The 18,188-nt window shown below is 34.7% G+C and overlaps 1 protein-coding gene across 1 annotated transcript in view; it reads right to left on the minus strand.

Moving 5' to 3' along the window:
* RYR3 (ryanodine receptor 3) overlaps positions 1 to 18,188 on the minus strand; it is a 219,232-nt gene that overhangs the window by 64,161 nt on the left and 136,883 nt on the right. The window contains exons 47-58 of the mRNA XM_074149970.1: positions 16,749 to 16,918; positions 15,862 to 16,082; positions 14,494 to 14,584; positions 12,957 to 13,097; positions 10,491 to 10,654; positions 9,451 to 9,529; positions 7,943 to 8,032; positions 6,408 to 6,557; positions 5,344 to 5,406; positions 4,827 to 4,902; positions 4,534 to 4,657; positions 217 to 332 (exon numbers count right to left, since the gene is read on the minus strand). Coding sequence (XP_074006071.1) covers positions 217 to 332; positions 4,534 to 4,657; positions 4,827 to 4,902; positions 5,344 to 5,406; positions 6,408 to 6,557; positions 7,943 to 8,032; positions 9,451 to 9,529; positions 10,491 to 10,654; positions 12,957 to 13,097; positions 14,494 to 14,584; positions 15,862 to 16,082; positions 16,749 to 16,918 — 1,485 coding nt within the window. The remainder of the gene's footprint in view (positions 1 to 216; positions 333 to 4,533; positions 4,658 to 4,826; positions 4,903 to 5,343; positions 5,407 to 6,407; positions 6,558 to 7,942; positions 8,033 to 9,450; positions 9,530 to 10,490; positions 10,655 to 12,956; positions 13,098 to 14,493; positions 14,585 to 15,861; positions 16,083 to 16,748; positions 16,919 to 18,188) is intronic.

The raw sequence follows: 18,188 nt of genomic DNA on the forward strand, positions 1-18,188 counted from the left end.
CTTTGGTGTAGCCTTGCAAACTTAGTTTTGCTGAAATACAAGTAGAACAGCAGCAACAGTTTAGCTAGTTACAGATGTCCAAGAATTCAATCTACAAATTAAAACACAGAATTTAAATGCAATAAAAATAGTGGTTGCTACAAATTTAAACATATCAATCCAAATACTTAAATATCAACATTTTTAATTATTTTCAAAATAAAATCTGCAACTTACCCAAATGTGCAATAAACTCTTGAGCAGAATCAACGTATTTTAAAATTTTCTTCAGAAACTTAAAGGCAAACCTCTTCTCCATGGATGAAGCATCCAACTCCATGTCATTCAGACCCCTGTTTCAGAAAACATTAAAATAAATAGTTTTGATGGTGACAGTAGTACAAATGATGACAGTACTATGAAGCATTCCATTCCTTATTATCTTTTAATTATGGTAAATTTCCATAGGAAGGAGAAAATGACCTTTCATAGCAACTCTTATTTATCAACTGGAAAATCTGTTAGAAATTAGTTCATGTTTCTCCAAGAGGTATAATAGCTTTGGATTAAATCAAAAATATATGTATTTTAGGATAAGATCTTCACAGAGCTATCTTATTGCACAAATGAAGCCATAGTACATTTGAATTTAATGAAGCAACACATTGGCCACTTAATTTCTACTGTTGGCAGACTGAAGTGCCAAATGTTTAGGAAGTCAGCAATTACAAAATCAGTCTAAGTTCTATACTTCATTTCACTATTCACTATTAAACTTCACTTTTGTCCTTGAATTTTATGAAAGACTAAAGTCAAAATGATTTAAGCAACTAAATGAAAATCTAAATGCAAGTAACAAAGTACTATACTTTTCAACGTATTTGAAAAATGTCAACAGCATGAGGTATTTTCTAAAGAGGCATGTACTATTTATTCCTTGAGATAAATTCATTACCTAAATCATGACCAGTGCATGCAAGATCTTAAAGAGGAATAAAACCATATGAAGTTGGCTGTGACTTGATTTAAAATATTAGATTTTATTTTAGCTACAAATGAAACCTACCTCAATGAAACTCTAAAATTCTTTAGGATCACAGAAAAATTTAGGTTGGAAGGAACCTCTGAAAGTCATTTGATCCAAGTCCCATCTCAAAGCAAAGCCAAATCCAAAGTTAGATCAGGTTGCTCAGAACCTTGTCCAATAATGTACTCAGTATCTTCAAGGACTGGAATCTCATAATAACTCTGGAGAGCCTACTATAATGTTTGACCACCCTCACTGTGAAAAAACAAGGGTGAAATATTTTCCTACCTGAATTTCCCTTGTAACAACTTGTTACTTTTGAGGAGATAGTGTTTGACCTCATCCTCTCTATAACCCCGCATGAAGTAGTTGAAGACAGCAGTAAAACCCCATAGTAGCCTTCTGTTTTAATACTCTCCTCAGAGCCTTTCCTGGCGTGACATGCATGCCAATCCCTGAAGCATCTTGGGGGCCCTCCACTTGATTATCTCTTTTGTCAATGTCTTCCTTAGCACTGGTGAACCAAAAACTGGACAACAGTCTCATGATCACAAAATGGAAGGGGAAAAAAGTCACCTCCATCAAGGTGCAGACTACAGGTACTAATACAGCCTAGTAGTATGCAGTTAGCCTTCATCATCACAAGGACACCTGATTCATGTTCAACCTGCAGAATTCAAAGTGCTTTTCTGCATAGATGCTGTCAGGGTCAATTTCCTCATTCCTGGCATTATCCCATCCCAGGTACAGGACTTTGCATTTACCTTTGCTCAACCTCACAAGAGTTCTGTTAGCCCACTTCTCCAGCCCATCAAAGCTCCTCTGAAAGGCAGTGAAACTCTCTATTTTATTGCTAAGGGTTCATTCCACAAAATTGCTAAGGATGTCTCATCATCCAGAACGTGAACAGGGACTTTTTTCTTTTTCTTTCTGAAGTCACATAACTCTATACATTTTTAATTGATTCTGTTTTCAAACATACTGGTTTTTACAAGTCATTAATTCTCTCCTCTTCATTTTCTTGAGGTTTTCTTGTACATTTGTTTAGTTTGCAACTTCTTCATAGTCTCTTCACTCCAACATTAAGAGGAATAAACTATTCTTGAGATTTTCAGTTGACAGATGATGGTCTACACCCAGGACATCTAACTGGCTTGCCAAGTGAGGAAGTAACTGACTAACATTAAGGGAAACCTCTGGTTACCCATAACGGCTACTTCATTTGCTTCTGAACACACTCTTCAAATACTAGTAGTTAGGAAGACTCCCCCTTTATCAATTAAGAGAAAATGACTTGGCTAAAGGAAATACAGAGACTACAGAGGGGTTGAACAGTGTGTCAAAAATGGGGAAGGGCAGTTTGTGGCCCTGAGACAAAGGCAAGAAAGGAACAAGAAAGCAGGAAAGTTGCTGGACTCACTATTGAGGTAATGGAAATGATCATTTATGCTGAGACTCCTTAGCACTGGTGTAGGAGTAAATTAGGGAGAATAAATGAAAGATTAGTGTGTGTTCTTGACCATGTCAGAACATGGGTAAGAGGAGAGGAATGGTTACAGTCTGTAGGAACAGAACCAGTGAACTAAGGAATACGTTCCAGTCCCATTTTACACATGAACATAAATGGACTCTAACCTCCCATCTTAGAGTTTCACTTGAAAAAAAAAATGTATTTCTATTAGAAGAGTCCTGGTTTACATACTTTTATGACTTCCTATTAATTGATATATCACGTGTCATCAAATTATTTGGTATGTATTAACAGTATTAACAGCTATGTATGGCTGACAGGCATCTGCTGCCTCACTCACAGAAGATAATGGAATGAAGTATTTATCTGGATTTTCAGTAAGATCACTGTAAATATTCTCTTTCTGTGTTTATAGTAAGTCATGGTTGCTAAGAGATTATATGTACCTTCCTAAATATTGAAAGACGTTGGTAGTTCTGTTAAATAACACAGGCGACATCAAAAGAACTTGTAGAGGTTTAAAATACTTCGTTGTTTCTAACATATACTTGAGTAAGGCCCGAGAGATTTATCTGTATGTTGTAAACACCCAAAAGTGCTTTGAAAGCATTCTCAACAAAGAAAGAGGAACAAAAATCAAAACAGAGGCAGATGGTATATGCAAAGTACACACACTGTGCCGCCTATACATTTCCAATTATAAAGAATTATCATGTTTTAATGATTAGTACAATGTTTTTAAGAATGACATTCTGGAAATGTGATAATTGCAATCAGTACTTCAAAAGATTTTATATATAACAAAACATGCACATATTCATCTGAAGAAAACACTGAGAAGGGTATAATCTTGATTCACCCTCACAATTACTGCAAACTCTTTGCCCATACCCCATAAAGAGTTTGAACAGGCTTTTTCAAGTTGACTTGTCCCATTAGTTAGCACTGAAAACAATGTCTTCCCAACCCAAATGGATGCAGCTGTAAAGAGATATTAAAATTAATATTTGAGCAATTCCATTGGTGTTTGAAAGGACCGTTCATTTGCAGGAACTAAACCTGCTTTTCTTATTCAATGGCTTTAAAGCAATGATGGAGGATATAAAGATGTTTGGTGGCATACCTACATTTTAGTTTGAGGCTAAGAGCCTACATATGTGGCAGGAGGGATTTTTTTCTCTGTAGTAATGCAGAAACATATATTTAGAGCTGTCTTCCAATATCTTAAGAGATGTTATCAACTGTTGAAGCCAACAAAGTTACCTTTTGCAGATCCTAATAATCAGTTTGTATAAATTTCTGAGTATATATTTTCACTAGAGACACAGATTTGAAAAGCAGAAATAAGTAAGATCTGACTCTACGCATGTACAGAAAAATTTGTTCATGAATACAGTTTAGTTTACAAAAATGTTTAACGCCAGCAAACCTGCAGTTTCCTATGTGCTCAGGTATTTCACATACAATAAAAGATAATAATTATTGTATAGTAACTCCCAATTCTATCATATAAAGCCAAAAATACACTATGAATTATTTTAATTTCATTGACAGTGTTAAGTACCCCTTTCTTACTTCCAGACACAGAAATTCATATTAAGAGTACAACTAATTAAGTCTGTGGGCTTTAAAATGCCCACAAAATAGCAACTTTGTCTTACTGCTTCACAGAACTCAAACCAACATTTTTCTTAAAAACTGGATTAAAAAGCACTTTTACATAGATGTGTTTCAGTATCAGACCTCAGATTTATTTTCCCATGATCCTTACTGACACTGCTGGCTGCTAATTTAGAAGTTTTGAATCATCTGCTTGTTTAATTACACTGCTGTTGCATTTTGCATTTACTACAATCACATACTCGTTAAAAATGTTACTTGTCAACGCTATTTCAGAAGGGTCTTTCTGAACATAAAAATAGCTAGGACTGATTTACAGAAGACATGTCAAATGGTAATTATGTTAGTAACTAACAGACTGCAGTGAAATAAGGACAATCATCTTGGTTTGTGCACTGAATGTAAGCAAGTATCTGAAAAAACATGTGCAACTTACCGAGATATGATTATACCATTGACTTGAAGGAATTTGAACAGTTCTTGTGCCTTTTCACGGTCCCGTGATTTCTCCTTGGCTGTCAATGTGTCATAAGGTACCAATAAAGGATGACTACCTCCACCTTTAGTAAGTTGAAAGAACTGTAAGTTTTTCTACTGTAAGATTTATTTTGCTTCAAGTACAAATAAGAACTATTCAATTTTAATTATCTTACACTGTCTTCTTTCAGAATGTTTCTTCTCCCGTATTTTCCTTGTCTTTTTTGTGTGGTTCACAGGATTCTGGCTTACCTTTGCTTTCCAACTCCATTTTCTTCTTTTTGGCCCATATATTATGGTAGTTTTCTGCCATTACCTCAACCATTCCCTAAATTACCATCAGAAAAAACAAGATGCAAAATTAAAATGTGACAATTAAAAATTCTGTAATTCTACATAATTTTACAGTCTTGAGTAAAGTCTACACTCTTGTGGTAAAGAAACACCACAGTTAAGTATAATTTCTACATTCAGCTGTTCTTTGAAGTCAGCACAGGCACAGGATACATATATATCACATACTGTTTACAGTCCTTTCCGTAGCTTCATGATAATTTTTTCTAGGAACTCATGAAGCACCAATGGGATAAAAAGTAGAAATCTCTTCTTTAAATATGTAAATAGTAGGCACGTACCTTTCTACAACACCATATCACAACCACAGTCACAAGTACATTCATAAAACCTGACAAAATTCAACTCATTAATAATAAAAAAACAAATCTAACAATTATTTTCAGCACAACATATGCAAAACACACATACAAACCTGAAGCTCCCTAGAAAGCACCACATTAGAGAGATCAAGTGGCGCCGGGCTATACCCATTTCCCTGCAGGGAAAAAAAATAATTACTTTCAGATAAAAGAATTAAATATTAAACTACATCATCCCTGTTGATCTGATTAGAGTAACACCATTCACATTTTTAAACTTTCTTGTAGAAACTGTGTTCATCTTTTGTTTTGCAATGTGCTGAAGACACACAGGATGATTAACAGAATACATCTGCTGATGTGGACATAAGGAGGTTGCTGCAGATACTTCGATCTCTCTATTTGCAACAGATGGCAAGCTGCTGAAAACTATGTTTTTCAGCCTAAGGGAGGAGACTGACGCTGAGGGATACAAGATGTGCCTTCAGAACATGACAGAACAGTGTAGCAACAGCCCCTGAATGAATCATATATAAAGACAAAATATCACAACAAAAAGTTAAAATAGGTTACTGTCTCATGGCATTTAGACTAAGAAAAGGGAGGAGTGTGATATATTTATGCAGTCTTTAAATGTTTAAAGTCTGAAAGCTCTAATGCAACAAACCTATTAGGAACATGTTAAATGTGAATGGTCACATACGAGTCAGTGATTTCAATCATGCACTGAAGTTAAATGTGCGCTGAAATCCTCTACTCAGTCATGTCTTTATCATGCAACTTCTTGGGCCCAGCTGCAGAAGAGGTTCAACTGGCTGGAAGCAGATACCAGAGACAGAGAAGTCCTGGTATGAGAATGAAGTTTGCTGAAAGGATAAGAAATGCTGAAGTATTGTCTTGTAATAGAGTGCTCAGAGGTCACTTCTGCAACGCAAACTGGTGCTGCGAAATGAACCCAACACAGGCTTAAGATGCCTGATGCTGATTGCTCACAGGATCAGCGCTGGTGCAAGTGTGTATAAGGAATCATCTTGTGACACACATCTCCGCACACTCCTTGCAGAACTGCTTATGGCGGTAGGACTCTGCCCAATGCATCGCTCATTAAATCTCACTATATTTGAGTAAATCAACAAACAAGCCTTCTGCTTTCTAAATTTAAGCAATTCCACCTTACCTGGCTAGACTGAGATATGCTGCGGAGCTTTTCATTTTCACGCTGATGTATTATTGCTTCTCCTCCTTCCTTGGTCCTTTCTAGGCTCCATCCCATGGCCAACATTGTTTTCAGTGATTCTCTGGCAGGCCAACGATATATTTCCTTTTCCTTTGAAGAAAATAATGTAAAATTTCTCTGTATTTAGCAAGTAGCAAAAACTCAGTAAAAATACTCTGTCCTTTATAAAAGATCACATGCCACAGAAGTAAACAGAATTTGTATATTATATCTGAAGACATGATATAGTTCTTTTTACATGAGAAAGAAGCTTTAAAACACAAATTTTGTTTTCTTCTCAGTGGCATTTATTGACAGGATATGTGTTACTAACTACAGCTACAAACTAAAGTGAGCTCTGGAGCAATAATGTAGTTTGTATCTGGAAATGTATTCACTGCCTCCTCCAGCCTGAAATAATAAAAAATTGGTGGCACTACAAGTGCTATGAAATTAGTTAGGCAAGCATGTACATTTGAACGCATCAGCACAAAAAGCCTTTTTTCAGTCTTCTGTATTTATACCCATTCACGAATACAGAAAATTACTGATCTATACACCTCTTCATATGAATACAGCCATCAGTAAAATATTAGGGAACAGCCCATGTTCCAACACTCCTTGGAAAAGCAAAGGTGTTAGAGAAAATCTGAAAAGTTGTGGCAAAGAAAATCCTGAGTATGTCCTATCAAGAATTCTCAAATCAACCTAATAAAAGTATTTCAATTCTTACCATAAATAAGAACTTCTATGACAGTTACTTAATCTGAGACAATTCGGAACATTCTCTTTGAACTGCTTTAATAACAACTCAACCAACTATTCTTCAGCTCCTCTCTCAGGAGTTCAAAGCAATTTACAAACCTTGGGAAATTAAACCTTTTGAATCCCTCTTGATTTTTGTCATCTCCATTTTCTGAATAGGAAAAGTGTGGTAAAGAGGGACAAACTTAATTGACTTATTTTGGTCACCAAATGAATCATTGCAAAAATATGTAACAGAATTCAAATTCAGTTCACTGTAATGACAACTAGAAGACATTCATGCCTAGTCAAGAAATTTAAATTAAAAATGCATTCAAAATAGTTTAAATGTTTTTCCCCATTTCCAACTGAAGCATCTCCTACACTTTCATTTTTTTACCATCTTTCTTGAAGACAAAATTACCTTCAGATATATTAAAGTACACTTTCATCCAAATCCCAGGAATTGCTGCCAGTAATTCCTCATCCATGAAGGCCTGAAAACCCTGTGCTATTGATACTTGGAATACAAATTGGCCCAGGCCTAGGAAGACTGCCTAACGGAAGGAAATGATACAAGACTCTGTGTAAGATTAACTAAACAATGATTTTAGCATATAGATGTTGCTGTTCTTAACTGTAAGAATTCTAGACTGTCTCTCTTCCTTTTATAGCATATATTTGAAATGGGTTTTTAAAAGTATACAAATAAATCTACTTTGTATTAATGCAGCTAAAATTTCCTTTATTACCTTTTCAGTTAAAGTTTTGAATGGTCTTATTAATGGGTGTGTCTTCATATTTTCATCCAGTGAAACACCATATTTCCATCCACTATTAGTCTGAAAAAATAAATATACTGAAATAAGACAAGAACAACATAGATGAGTAACAGCAAATTGGCCAGTTTAGTTTCTCATATTGAACTGCTCATCTATTCCAATAGCTACTCAGTGCCACAGAAATTTCTGTTAAAAAAGTACACTTCCATCTGTGGATACATCGGAATAAAACAAGGCCCAGACAGTTTAGATGCCATCTACAAGCAGTAGGTCTCATGCAACCAGTTCTGAGTCTAACACATATCGGACCCTTTCTAACAGACTCATGCAGTAGAACAGTACTGGCTAAGGTAAAAAAAGTGTTTCTATTCTCTGGGAGGCTAAAGTCAGCAACACAGAGAAGAAAATGTAATGTTAACAGATCAAGCACTAAAGAATGTAACTTTAATGAATCCTTTACCTTAAACAATGCTAACTGAAATATATGGTTTGAGATTAATATGTGTATATTTACATATCCATATATATGTATACCTTTCTCTACAAATTTGCATACATAGCCCCACACAACAGAATTGTTATTTCTATATAGCTGTTCTATAAAACTACTATTTATTTATTATTAATTGTTGTATAAAATCACTTAACTCCACCTTTATATTCTTCCTTGAATAAAAGAGGTTTAAAATTCATACTTAGGTTGAATGAGTTATTCATATCAAAACACTTCCAACATAATTATCAAAAACTGCAACAACTCCATCAAACTTCATTTTGCTCAAATTTAACTCTAAAAGTTATATTTATTAACATTAAAATCTATTTGCAAGATGTAACACTGAAAAGGCCTTTATTAAATGTTTCACTGTACCTTTAAAAAGATATGAAAAATCACTTAGTATATATTGTCTTATAGGTATTTTGAAGTAGATAAACAGAAACATGACACAGGGACAGAGCACTTGGAAAATTATAGAGGAAATCAATATATAACAGCCTTCTTAAAGCTAAAAAGAAAGAAAAGCTATAACTACATTTTCTGAGATGAAAAAAAAAGGACATAATACTTTCCAGGCACTCTCTTAGATCACAGAGCTGCTGCAATAAAATTGAATTTCTGATTCCCAGTCAAAAACCATCACTACCAGGAAAAATTAAGCTAAGATTTATATATACTTACTTAAAAAAAAAAAAAAAAGAAAACACCACCCAAACCAAAACAAGTGCCACTTTTTCATTTTCATTCCCCTCAAATCTTTACCCTAATCAATTCTGGCTGCTTTGAAAAAGCAACGAATTTCAATGCATTTTCTAGAGCAAAAAGTTTCTTCCACATGTCCCTAAAGAAATATGCAGACATTAATGTACTCCAAACAAGGGCCTATCAGTTAAACTGTCCAGTCTTTCTTCCAATATTCACCCCATGTATTATTTACGAGTCCTTTTCTGACTGCTGCCAGTCTTAAAATAATTCCTACCTTTTCAAAGGCCCATTTATCATGGGAATGTTCAGCATACTTGCTGACAATATACTCCAGCTTTTCAGGAAGTACAAGGCTGTAAACAAAGGGGAGTATGGTCATTCAATCATAAGTTACTACTGTCTGATTTATGAAAAAAATGTCAGTGTAATACAGCATTAACCAAAACACCTCCAGATGAAGGCACCACATTTGGCTTTACAATTCCATTTTCTTTAGAAGAAATGCCACAAAACAAAGCAGATATTTTTGGCATTTACAGGCAGTCTTCAAATACATTACAGTTGCGCTTATTAGCAACTGAAATCACAAGAAAAAAACCAAACCTGTTTCACCATAACCTATAGGTATTTGTCTTGATAATTCTTAATACAGGATAGTATTAGTATGGATGTTTCACATTGCATAATGATGGAGGGGTAAGACTTCAATAGCAAGAATCAACTAGTGATACTCAGTTCTTGAATATAAAAGTATTAGAAACCTGTATTTTAAAAGCACAAGATTACTAGGAAGGCCAAGTATCTATTAAATCACACCACATGATCTGCTTATTTTGCTGTATCAGGTTGCTACAGATCAATTCTCAAAACTAGAGTGAAGATTTTATAAAAATCAGGGAATAGGCCAATTGAATCACCAGATTTTGATGATCTTGCACCATTTTTCATAAGCATACTCTAAATAAAAACAGTATCAAATGTATCACAGGTGTATGTGTCCCAAACATTTGAACTATTGGGTAATCGGGTACATAGTAAGTACAGAAGTTACTATGTACTCTGTAGATATAGCGTGGAAATATTTAACACCTTTACAGTGCTGAGAAGAATACGGTTTAAATCCAGTAAACAGGATATGTAGCAGTGAAGTATTTAGCAGGCAGCAAAAATCCCTACACTACTTCTGAAAGGTACTAATGTCATTAAAAAGTCAGTCACCAGCCAACTCTTCCTACAGAGGAAAAAAAAAAAATTAGTAAGGAATAGTATAAAAATATTTAAGGAAAGGAAATCACTATGATTTATATGACTCACTTTGCTGTGCTGACAGGTTTGGGATCAAAGTTTCCTTCTGGATCCACTGAAGTCTGCTTTTCCAAAGTTGACCTAATTCGTGTATCTAAATAATCGGGAGGCAAGGCACCAGCTATAGCACTTAGACAAGGCAAAGCCATTCGAAAGAGCTCTGGATCATACTTCTGCAGGAGAGATAGGAACTGGTTGGAAAATCCAATAGAGAAACATGCAAAATGTTAGTGAAAACGAAGCAGCCATATGTACAAATATTAGAAGATGCAAACAAACAGTAAAGCACATTTAAAAACTAAGCATAAAGCAAAATTATTGCTGCATGACATATATTTTCCTTGCTATCAGCTTGATAAATTTTTAAGATAACTCAAATTAACATAAAAGTATGTTGACATTTGTATAAGTATATGCAATACAAGCTCTTAAGCTTTCTTAAGGCCTTATGCCTACACAGTGTCAAGGGTTGTTTGCCTAGTTACAGAAGTATGATCATCCTTAAAATACTGCCTTGGTTCTACAATGACTAATTCCTATCTTAACTGCAGAAGACACTGCCATTTTTCCCTCTTTCTGCCTAATCTATTTCAGTTGAAATCATTCTGGTTAAAGGAAATTGTGTTTTACTGTAGCAAACTTAGTTAATTATTTTTCAAAATTAACTAAGAGGTGAACTAAGCACATTTGCTCTTCTTAATAGTCATTTTGGCTCTGGAGAGAACATAGAAAAGCTTGACATATAAAAATATAAGGTGAAATTACATTTAAAGAATCTACCCCTAGCAACTTGACATGAAACGTATTCAAGGTCACTTGTTACACACTAAATTATAACACACATGTGCTAGAGAAAGTAGTAGCAGGCCACTGTAGGGCAGGGTTCTCTTTCCAGCTTCTCAAACAACATTCTTAGTATGCTTTGGGGGGAAAAAAAAAAATAAAATCACTTATCTATTTTGCAGATTCCTCATCTGCAAAATGGGCATAACGAGATAACTTTAAAAAGTTTTAAGATCTACTGATGAACATTACAGTGCCAGAGTTTGATGCTATTATAATTAGTTAATAAAGTTTTACTCAGCACAGACATCTTTTTGATGTTATGACACAAGCACCAATCAAGCATTTACAGGAAAAAAATTTTACACTGCAAAAACATTAGAGTACTAGAAACAGGACTATATGTTTCTATAAATCTGAATGACCACTTTGTGTCAAGAAAATGCTGAAGAACAATTTTAAGGTCCATTGAAAATACTTGCTCATAAAATTTTATGTTTATATCACAGCAAGCAGAATTCCTAAAATGTTGAGGCTTTAACTTCCCCTGGGTTTGTTGCAACATTCTTTAGCTTGTAAGGCACAAACAAAAAAAGTGAGATCACAGGGTAAATTGCTTCCACTAAACAGCCGGAAGCCATGAAAATACCAAACCTGTAAATATCTCAGTACAAAGCAGCACAATGGAGAATACTGTAGCTTAGCAGATTTACACAACCATTTACAGAAAAATAAAAATGCTATCATAGAAGGCCACCAATATTAGCAGAAAGACATCACCTTCATTTATCTGTAAAAAGCTAAGACGCTAATTGGAACCATTTCATTGTGTCAGGCCCTTCTGACACCCATTTAACTTGTGACAGCAATAAGAGAGAGGTAAACGTCACTAACATCAAATACAAATAAGGCTTAAAAAGCCACTTTAGAATAATGCAGAGACCATGTTCATTCCCATACTATAAATCCAAATGCTTAGGGAAAGAATCATCTAAACCTGTTGATTAGAACTGGAACATAAATTCAGTGAGATGTAATGCAAAATTTTGTTATTGCTCCATTGTGAGAACACGATTTTTGAGTCCAATCAAGTACAAAAAGTATTTACTCAGCAAGGCATTTCTCCTATCAGAAATGCAACTTTTTCTTACTCGTAGAAAAAAATGATTAAGTGAAAAAATCCCAAGATCACACTTGGCAACAGGAAAATGGAAAAATGGTGGTGCATCGTATTTCTTAAGCTGGGCAATAACCAGAAAACTAACAAAATGTAAGTGTATGTTTGAAAACAATGTACATTTACTATGCATACACCAATAATTTGATAAACATATACATATATTTCTTAAAATCAGTATTATGTCAGTAAAAAGTATTTTAAAAAGTTTAGTAGAGCTAAGATAGGAAAGGAGACAACACTGACTTGTTAATGCAGCAACACTGCACTAGTAACTAGTGTAAGGCTATACCGGCATATCAAGATAAAGATTTGACATTTCATTAGTTTGGAGAGAATCTTTCAAGATTCAGTTTTTCATTAGAAGGTTACTTCTTTAAAAGCATTCATTGCCGTATCTCCCCTATTAGGTGAGATAATTGTTAAAATAGGCACTTTCTGCACTTGGTACAGCAAATTATCATTGGAATGATTTTATTGTCATCCCATACTGTAATGTGAATTACAGTCATTACCTTATGAGACAAGGAATCAAATATTCCCCAGAAAAGTTTCTCAGTTAAATGTAATTCTTCTTCTGCTGCAATTCCATAGCTTCCCATTCCTGAAGGCAGACAATAATATTTCCAGCACTGCTCATAGTGATTTGTCAGAAGCTAGATTTTCAAGAAAATAAAATTGCACATAAAACATTGGTATTTAACAAAATAACATACTGGTTAGTGAAGTCTGCATTGCCAGTATCTGTTTAAGCAGTTACATGAGTAGTATTAGTATTTATTTCTCTCTTTCCAGTGGCTCATTTTTTCTTCTTTTCCTTTTTGGGAGAGCAGTAGGACCCATGCTGTGAAAGTATAAAGCCTATATTATCCCCAACTGCTGGTGTGGGATTCTCAGTGATGACAGTGAGTAGCAAAAATAAAAAATTTCAGGATTGTCACCATTTGAGTACAGATTAGCTCACAGGATAAAAATAGAGATAACAGAATGTGTATAAAACAGGACACAATAGATTCTGGTAAAAAGTTTTACAAATTCCAATTGATTTTACTTCTGTCATTTGTAGTTGATGGCCTCAGCATTATACAAAACATTGCAGAAGACACCCTCAATACTCCCTTTCAGCCATGCCTGCTCATCTCTGGAAAAACCTATGGAAAGAACTATTGTACAGACAATCTGTTAACATACCAGTTAAAGAGCTAGCATATATAATAATTGGTGCACTTTCAACATAATTTCAAATTTCTACTGATTTCTTCTTTAGAACCAAAAATTCCTACCCATGGGAAACTAAAATTCCTTTGGCATCAGACTAGAATCTTGACATTTTAATTTTTCCTGCAGTTTTGTTTAGGAAGGGAAAATAATAACAAAAAATCCAAACCAAACACTCCCTCTTTGCCAGATTTTTGCTCCAAAATTACTGATGCTCCAGAATATGTCTGTGAAATATGTCATAAAAAGACCTGCAGACTAAGATCAGGCTCTTCTATCCAACAGAAACAGGAGGCAAACCCGACAGAAAAATTCTAAATAGAAGTTGTTTATCATCTCACAATTGTAATTCTCTATTTACAGAACAAGAAGAAGGGTAAGACTTTGGTTAAAGATTGCTCAAAAAGAAAAGGTGAGTTCTGTTCCCTGTATTCTATTCTCTGCAGATTTCACTCAAAATTTATTCCTGGACTATGCATCCTACCAAGAGTTATCATAGTTCATAGAGTGGAAGAAGAAATACCAAGATCATGCTAACATTTAATTTGATACTTTCAAATACTTTTTGTTGAAGCAGCAAAGAAGTCAACAGTTCACTGAACTAAATTGCATAATCAGCTTACTATGTACTGTTTGCATTTGGCAAGACTTTACAAACCTTTAATCATTATATTCAATTCTAAAGACTTTATGAAACAATAAAATTATTTTCAATTCAGAAGTGATTTCACATTGCTTCACCCTGCCCTACTGTGTTTTTAAAAACATGATGATGACAGATTACTGTGAAGTACGTTTTACACTGAATGCATGTACAGAAAGTAAAGCATTTACCTTGAGAGGCATTTTACAGTATTCATTGAGTAGGGGCACATCAAAAACTAGCCTTCTCAACAGCTGCTGTAGCATAGAGGGTCGTAAGTGGCTGTAATTAAAAAAAAAAAAAAGTTCTTACTAAAATTCATACAAACCAGTGGAAATGAAATAAAAACTGAAATCAATTTATGTACTGGAATTCAAATTACTCATTAAAAGCATTTTTAAAAACCAATGGTATGTACTTAAGGCACCTCACTATGCCTCATCTATATATAGAAGGATATAACACAGAAAGATGTGCTACATCTGGACTGTCTTAAGTGAACAGACAACACGTTTGATTATCCCACATGACAGCAGAGGGAAAGGTGTTGGATTTTTTTCAGAATACGTAGAGGGGACAATCTAAGCAAAACAAACAGAATTACAAATAACAAAAACAAACAGAAACAAACTGTTCCTAACAGAACAGTTTCTGATACGGCATTAAAAAGCAACAAAACACTCCTAACTAAAACTGATCTGGGAAATACATTATGATTATTCTTACAAGAAATAAATCTCCGCTGGAAGACTGAATTTACCCAGCATTTCTTTTCTAGCTATTTAATGTCAGTGATCTATAGACTCAAAATCAATGTAAAAATGCTCATTTCATATCTTCCCCTCAGTCATCACTTCTTCAAGCTGAAGATTGCTGGTCTACTAAGCTGTTCCAAAGGAGCAAAGTTATTTCTTATCTTGATCCCTCATTAGGTTTTCCAAATCTTTTCCATTTCTACTATATCCTCTTTTTGGCAGGTGTCCAGCACTACGGACAAACTGAAAATGCACACTGCATTACTAATTTCACAGTGCACTGCACGGACAAGTAGTACTACAGTTTATGACAAAGATCAAGAACTATGATTCAGTTGGCAAATCTACATTTCAATTCCTGATATAACTTCAGCGCTCAGTTCAGGTTTAGGATCAGTTTTAGGATTTGGAGAATGGGGGGTAGTTCTTTTTTTTTAAATATGGCCGAGGTTCTTCAAACACAATCAGAAATATAAACATGTTGATCCCTTAAATCCCCAACACACACTGTCAGACTTGCCAGAACATTTTTGGAAATTACTGGGGGTTTGTTTTTACAAATAATCAGCATTTATCCTGTATCACCATAAAGCTCATATCAACATGACAGCTTGTATAATGCAGTACCGATAATGGAAAAATGAAATCTATTTTCTCTTAGGAAAAAACCCAATCCTATCATGCACTCTGGTCATTTATTTAATGCAAGAATAAATTAGTTCTACATTATATACAAAGAAAGAAATTATTACAATACATATACTGCACAGAAGAAATCAATTTGTACACAGGTATCATACATACTGGCAAATAGCAAGCAGGCATTCTTCAATAGTGTCTCTTTGTGCTTTTGTAAGGGAACGTCCCTTGGATAACCTATATATTGTGTGAAGCATGGAGTCAACCAGAGAGGCATGATGCTCTGTTCCAGAAAAGAGGGGAGCACATCTTCTGAGTAATGGAAACACAGCTGTGCAAATATATCTATTCAGTGCAAGAGCTGCCTCTGTGGTACTTAGAGAAACCTGTATGAAGTAGTAAATGATTGTTAGTATCATATGGAATTAAGGATACTAAATATGAAGTCTATAAAACATAGTAATGAAATACTTAAGTCCCCTTAGCAGCTGGGCGCTAATGTAATATTCCTAGTATACACCTGAGGACAAAACCACTTTTTTTTGAACTTGAGAAAATTCAAGTCATCCACCTATCTCCTATCTCTTGCCCCACTGCACCCTGAACCAGTAGAATATGCAACTTTCTTTAAATAGGCTAGCAAAAATCAAGAAGTATTAAGTAGCCCTTTTCATTTCACTTTATTTCTTCATACCTACACATATATGAATTTTCAGTGTAATTCTTGGAAGCAGACATGAAACTAAAGTAATCATCAGGCCTATTACAGTATATCCAATGTACTTTATTATTAATGTAAGCCTGTATTAAGTTTTAAAACTACATTACACTGTTGGTTTACAAGGTGGGTACTGAATGCTTGTGATCAGATTTAAGCACTAAAAATTAATAGTAATTGAATTATTACGGTTTGTGTTGATAGTGAGCCTATACTACTCTTTTTTTAAAAAAAAAAAAAAGAAAAAAAGCTTTTTTAACTTGGAATTCTGTTGCTAACACTTACAGAGACTATATCCAGCCACTGCATCTAAACTCCACAGCAAAATACTTACTGTATCCAAAGAGGCAGAGGCTCTTAAATCTGGTAAAAATCCAACTTCCAGTAGGTGAAGGAGGAAGCTTTGGTCCTTAATACCATAGACACGGTCCAAGAAGAGTACCATGGGTGCTTTATGATCAGGACAGAAATTTGCAGACATGTCTGGCTCATTTACTGTGCCATCTACACAAATATATAATGCAATTTTTTATAGTCAATAACTGATAAAACAAGAAACAGCAAGACAATGAAAGACATTATAATTACATTTAATGTGTAAAATCACATGTTCAATGAAAATTATATTCCTGTTCAGTTTTCTTGTATGCTGAAAAAGAATACTATTTTTTTATTATTTCAAAAACCCTATTATTTTGCAATTTATTAACCTTTCACTCTTAAATGAAAACTTAAGAATGAATGGTAAAGTATTCTACTTGTTTTATTACTATTACGAAGAATGTTTATATGGTAAAATTAAAGGTAAATGTTAAAGATAAGTAATAAAAATATATAGTAACTGTGAAGAAAAAGAAGGTTAAGAATTTTAATTTTTGTCTCATGTAAACTAGACTAGAAAGAACACAGAATCCAAGGGGAAGACAACAATAACAGAAGTTAACTGTGTATCAGATAAACCATTTCTGACTGTAAAGGGGAGTAGACAACTCTTGTGAAACAGAACGGACAACAGAAGAAGGGGAAGTAGGATAAAGATACTTTGCCCTAGAAGAAAATGACAGACCAGTAGGGTTTTTTTTAGAAATTAGTAGGAAACATGGAGATCATATGCCATAAAAACCTCATCCTCTGTTGAGTTTATGTTTATAGAAAATGTCAGTTTGTACGATTATCTTGGAAATTATTTTGTGGAAATAAATCCACCCTGGATAACCACACTGACGGCTTCTAGGAAAGAATCAACAGTTGCATAACAAGTAAGAAGACTATCATCAACACACCTCTGCACTCTGAACTCTGATTTTGCATTATTTTTGAGTTTCAGAGTGAAGAGGTTGAATAGTCAAGAGTCTTCACTAACTTCCCTTCCCCAGGTAATGTTAAGAAGGCTGCTAGTTCCACTGTCAATCCACGTACAGGTAGGGAGCTACACAGTTTGATGCAGAGAGAGCAGCAGATCCATGCCATGCCCTGTGTTCAGGTTTTCTATGTGTACACACAGTACACAATGTTTGGATCTTCAGAGAGTAGTCTCATTCCCCAGAGGTGAGAATGGATGAATCAGAGTAGTAAGAGAAACAGATAGGTCCTACAGCAACACAGCAGCACAGCTTCAACTCCACAGTGGTAACCCTTGATGTACTAAGGAGGAGTCTTGGGGAAGGAGTGTATCTACCTGGGAAGAAAGTATCTAATCTCTTAAGAGAAGAACCACTCCTCCACCCTACGTCGTTATGTACTGCACATAGGATTCTCCTGTGGTAGACAGGGT

This window comes from Numenius arquata, chromosome 6 (genome assembly GCF_964106895.1).
Source record: "Numenius arquata chromosome 6, bNumArq3.hap1.1, whole genome shotgun sequence".
NCBI classification, from domain to species: Eukaryota; Metazoa; Chordata; class Aves; order Charadriiformes; family Scolopacidae; genus Numenius; species Numenius arquata.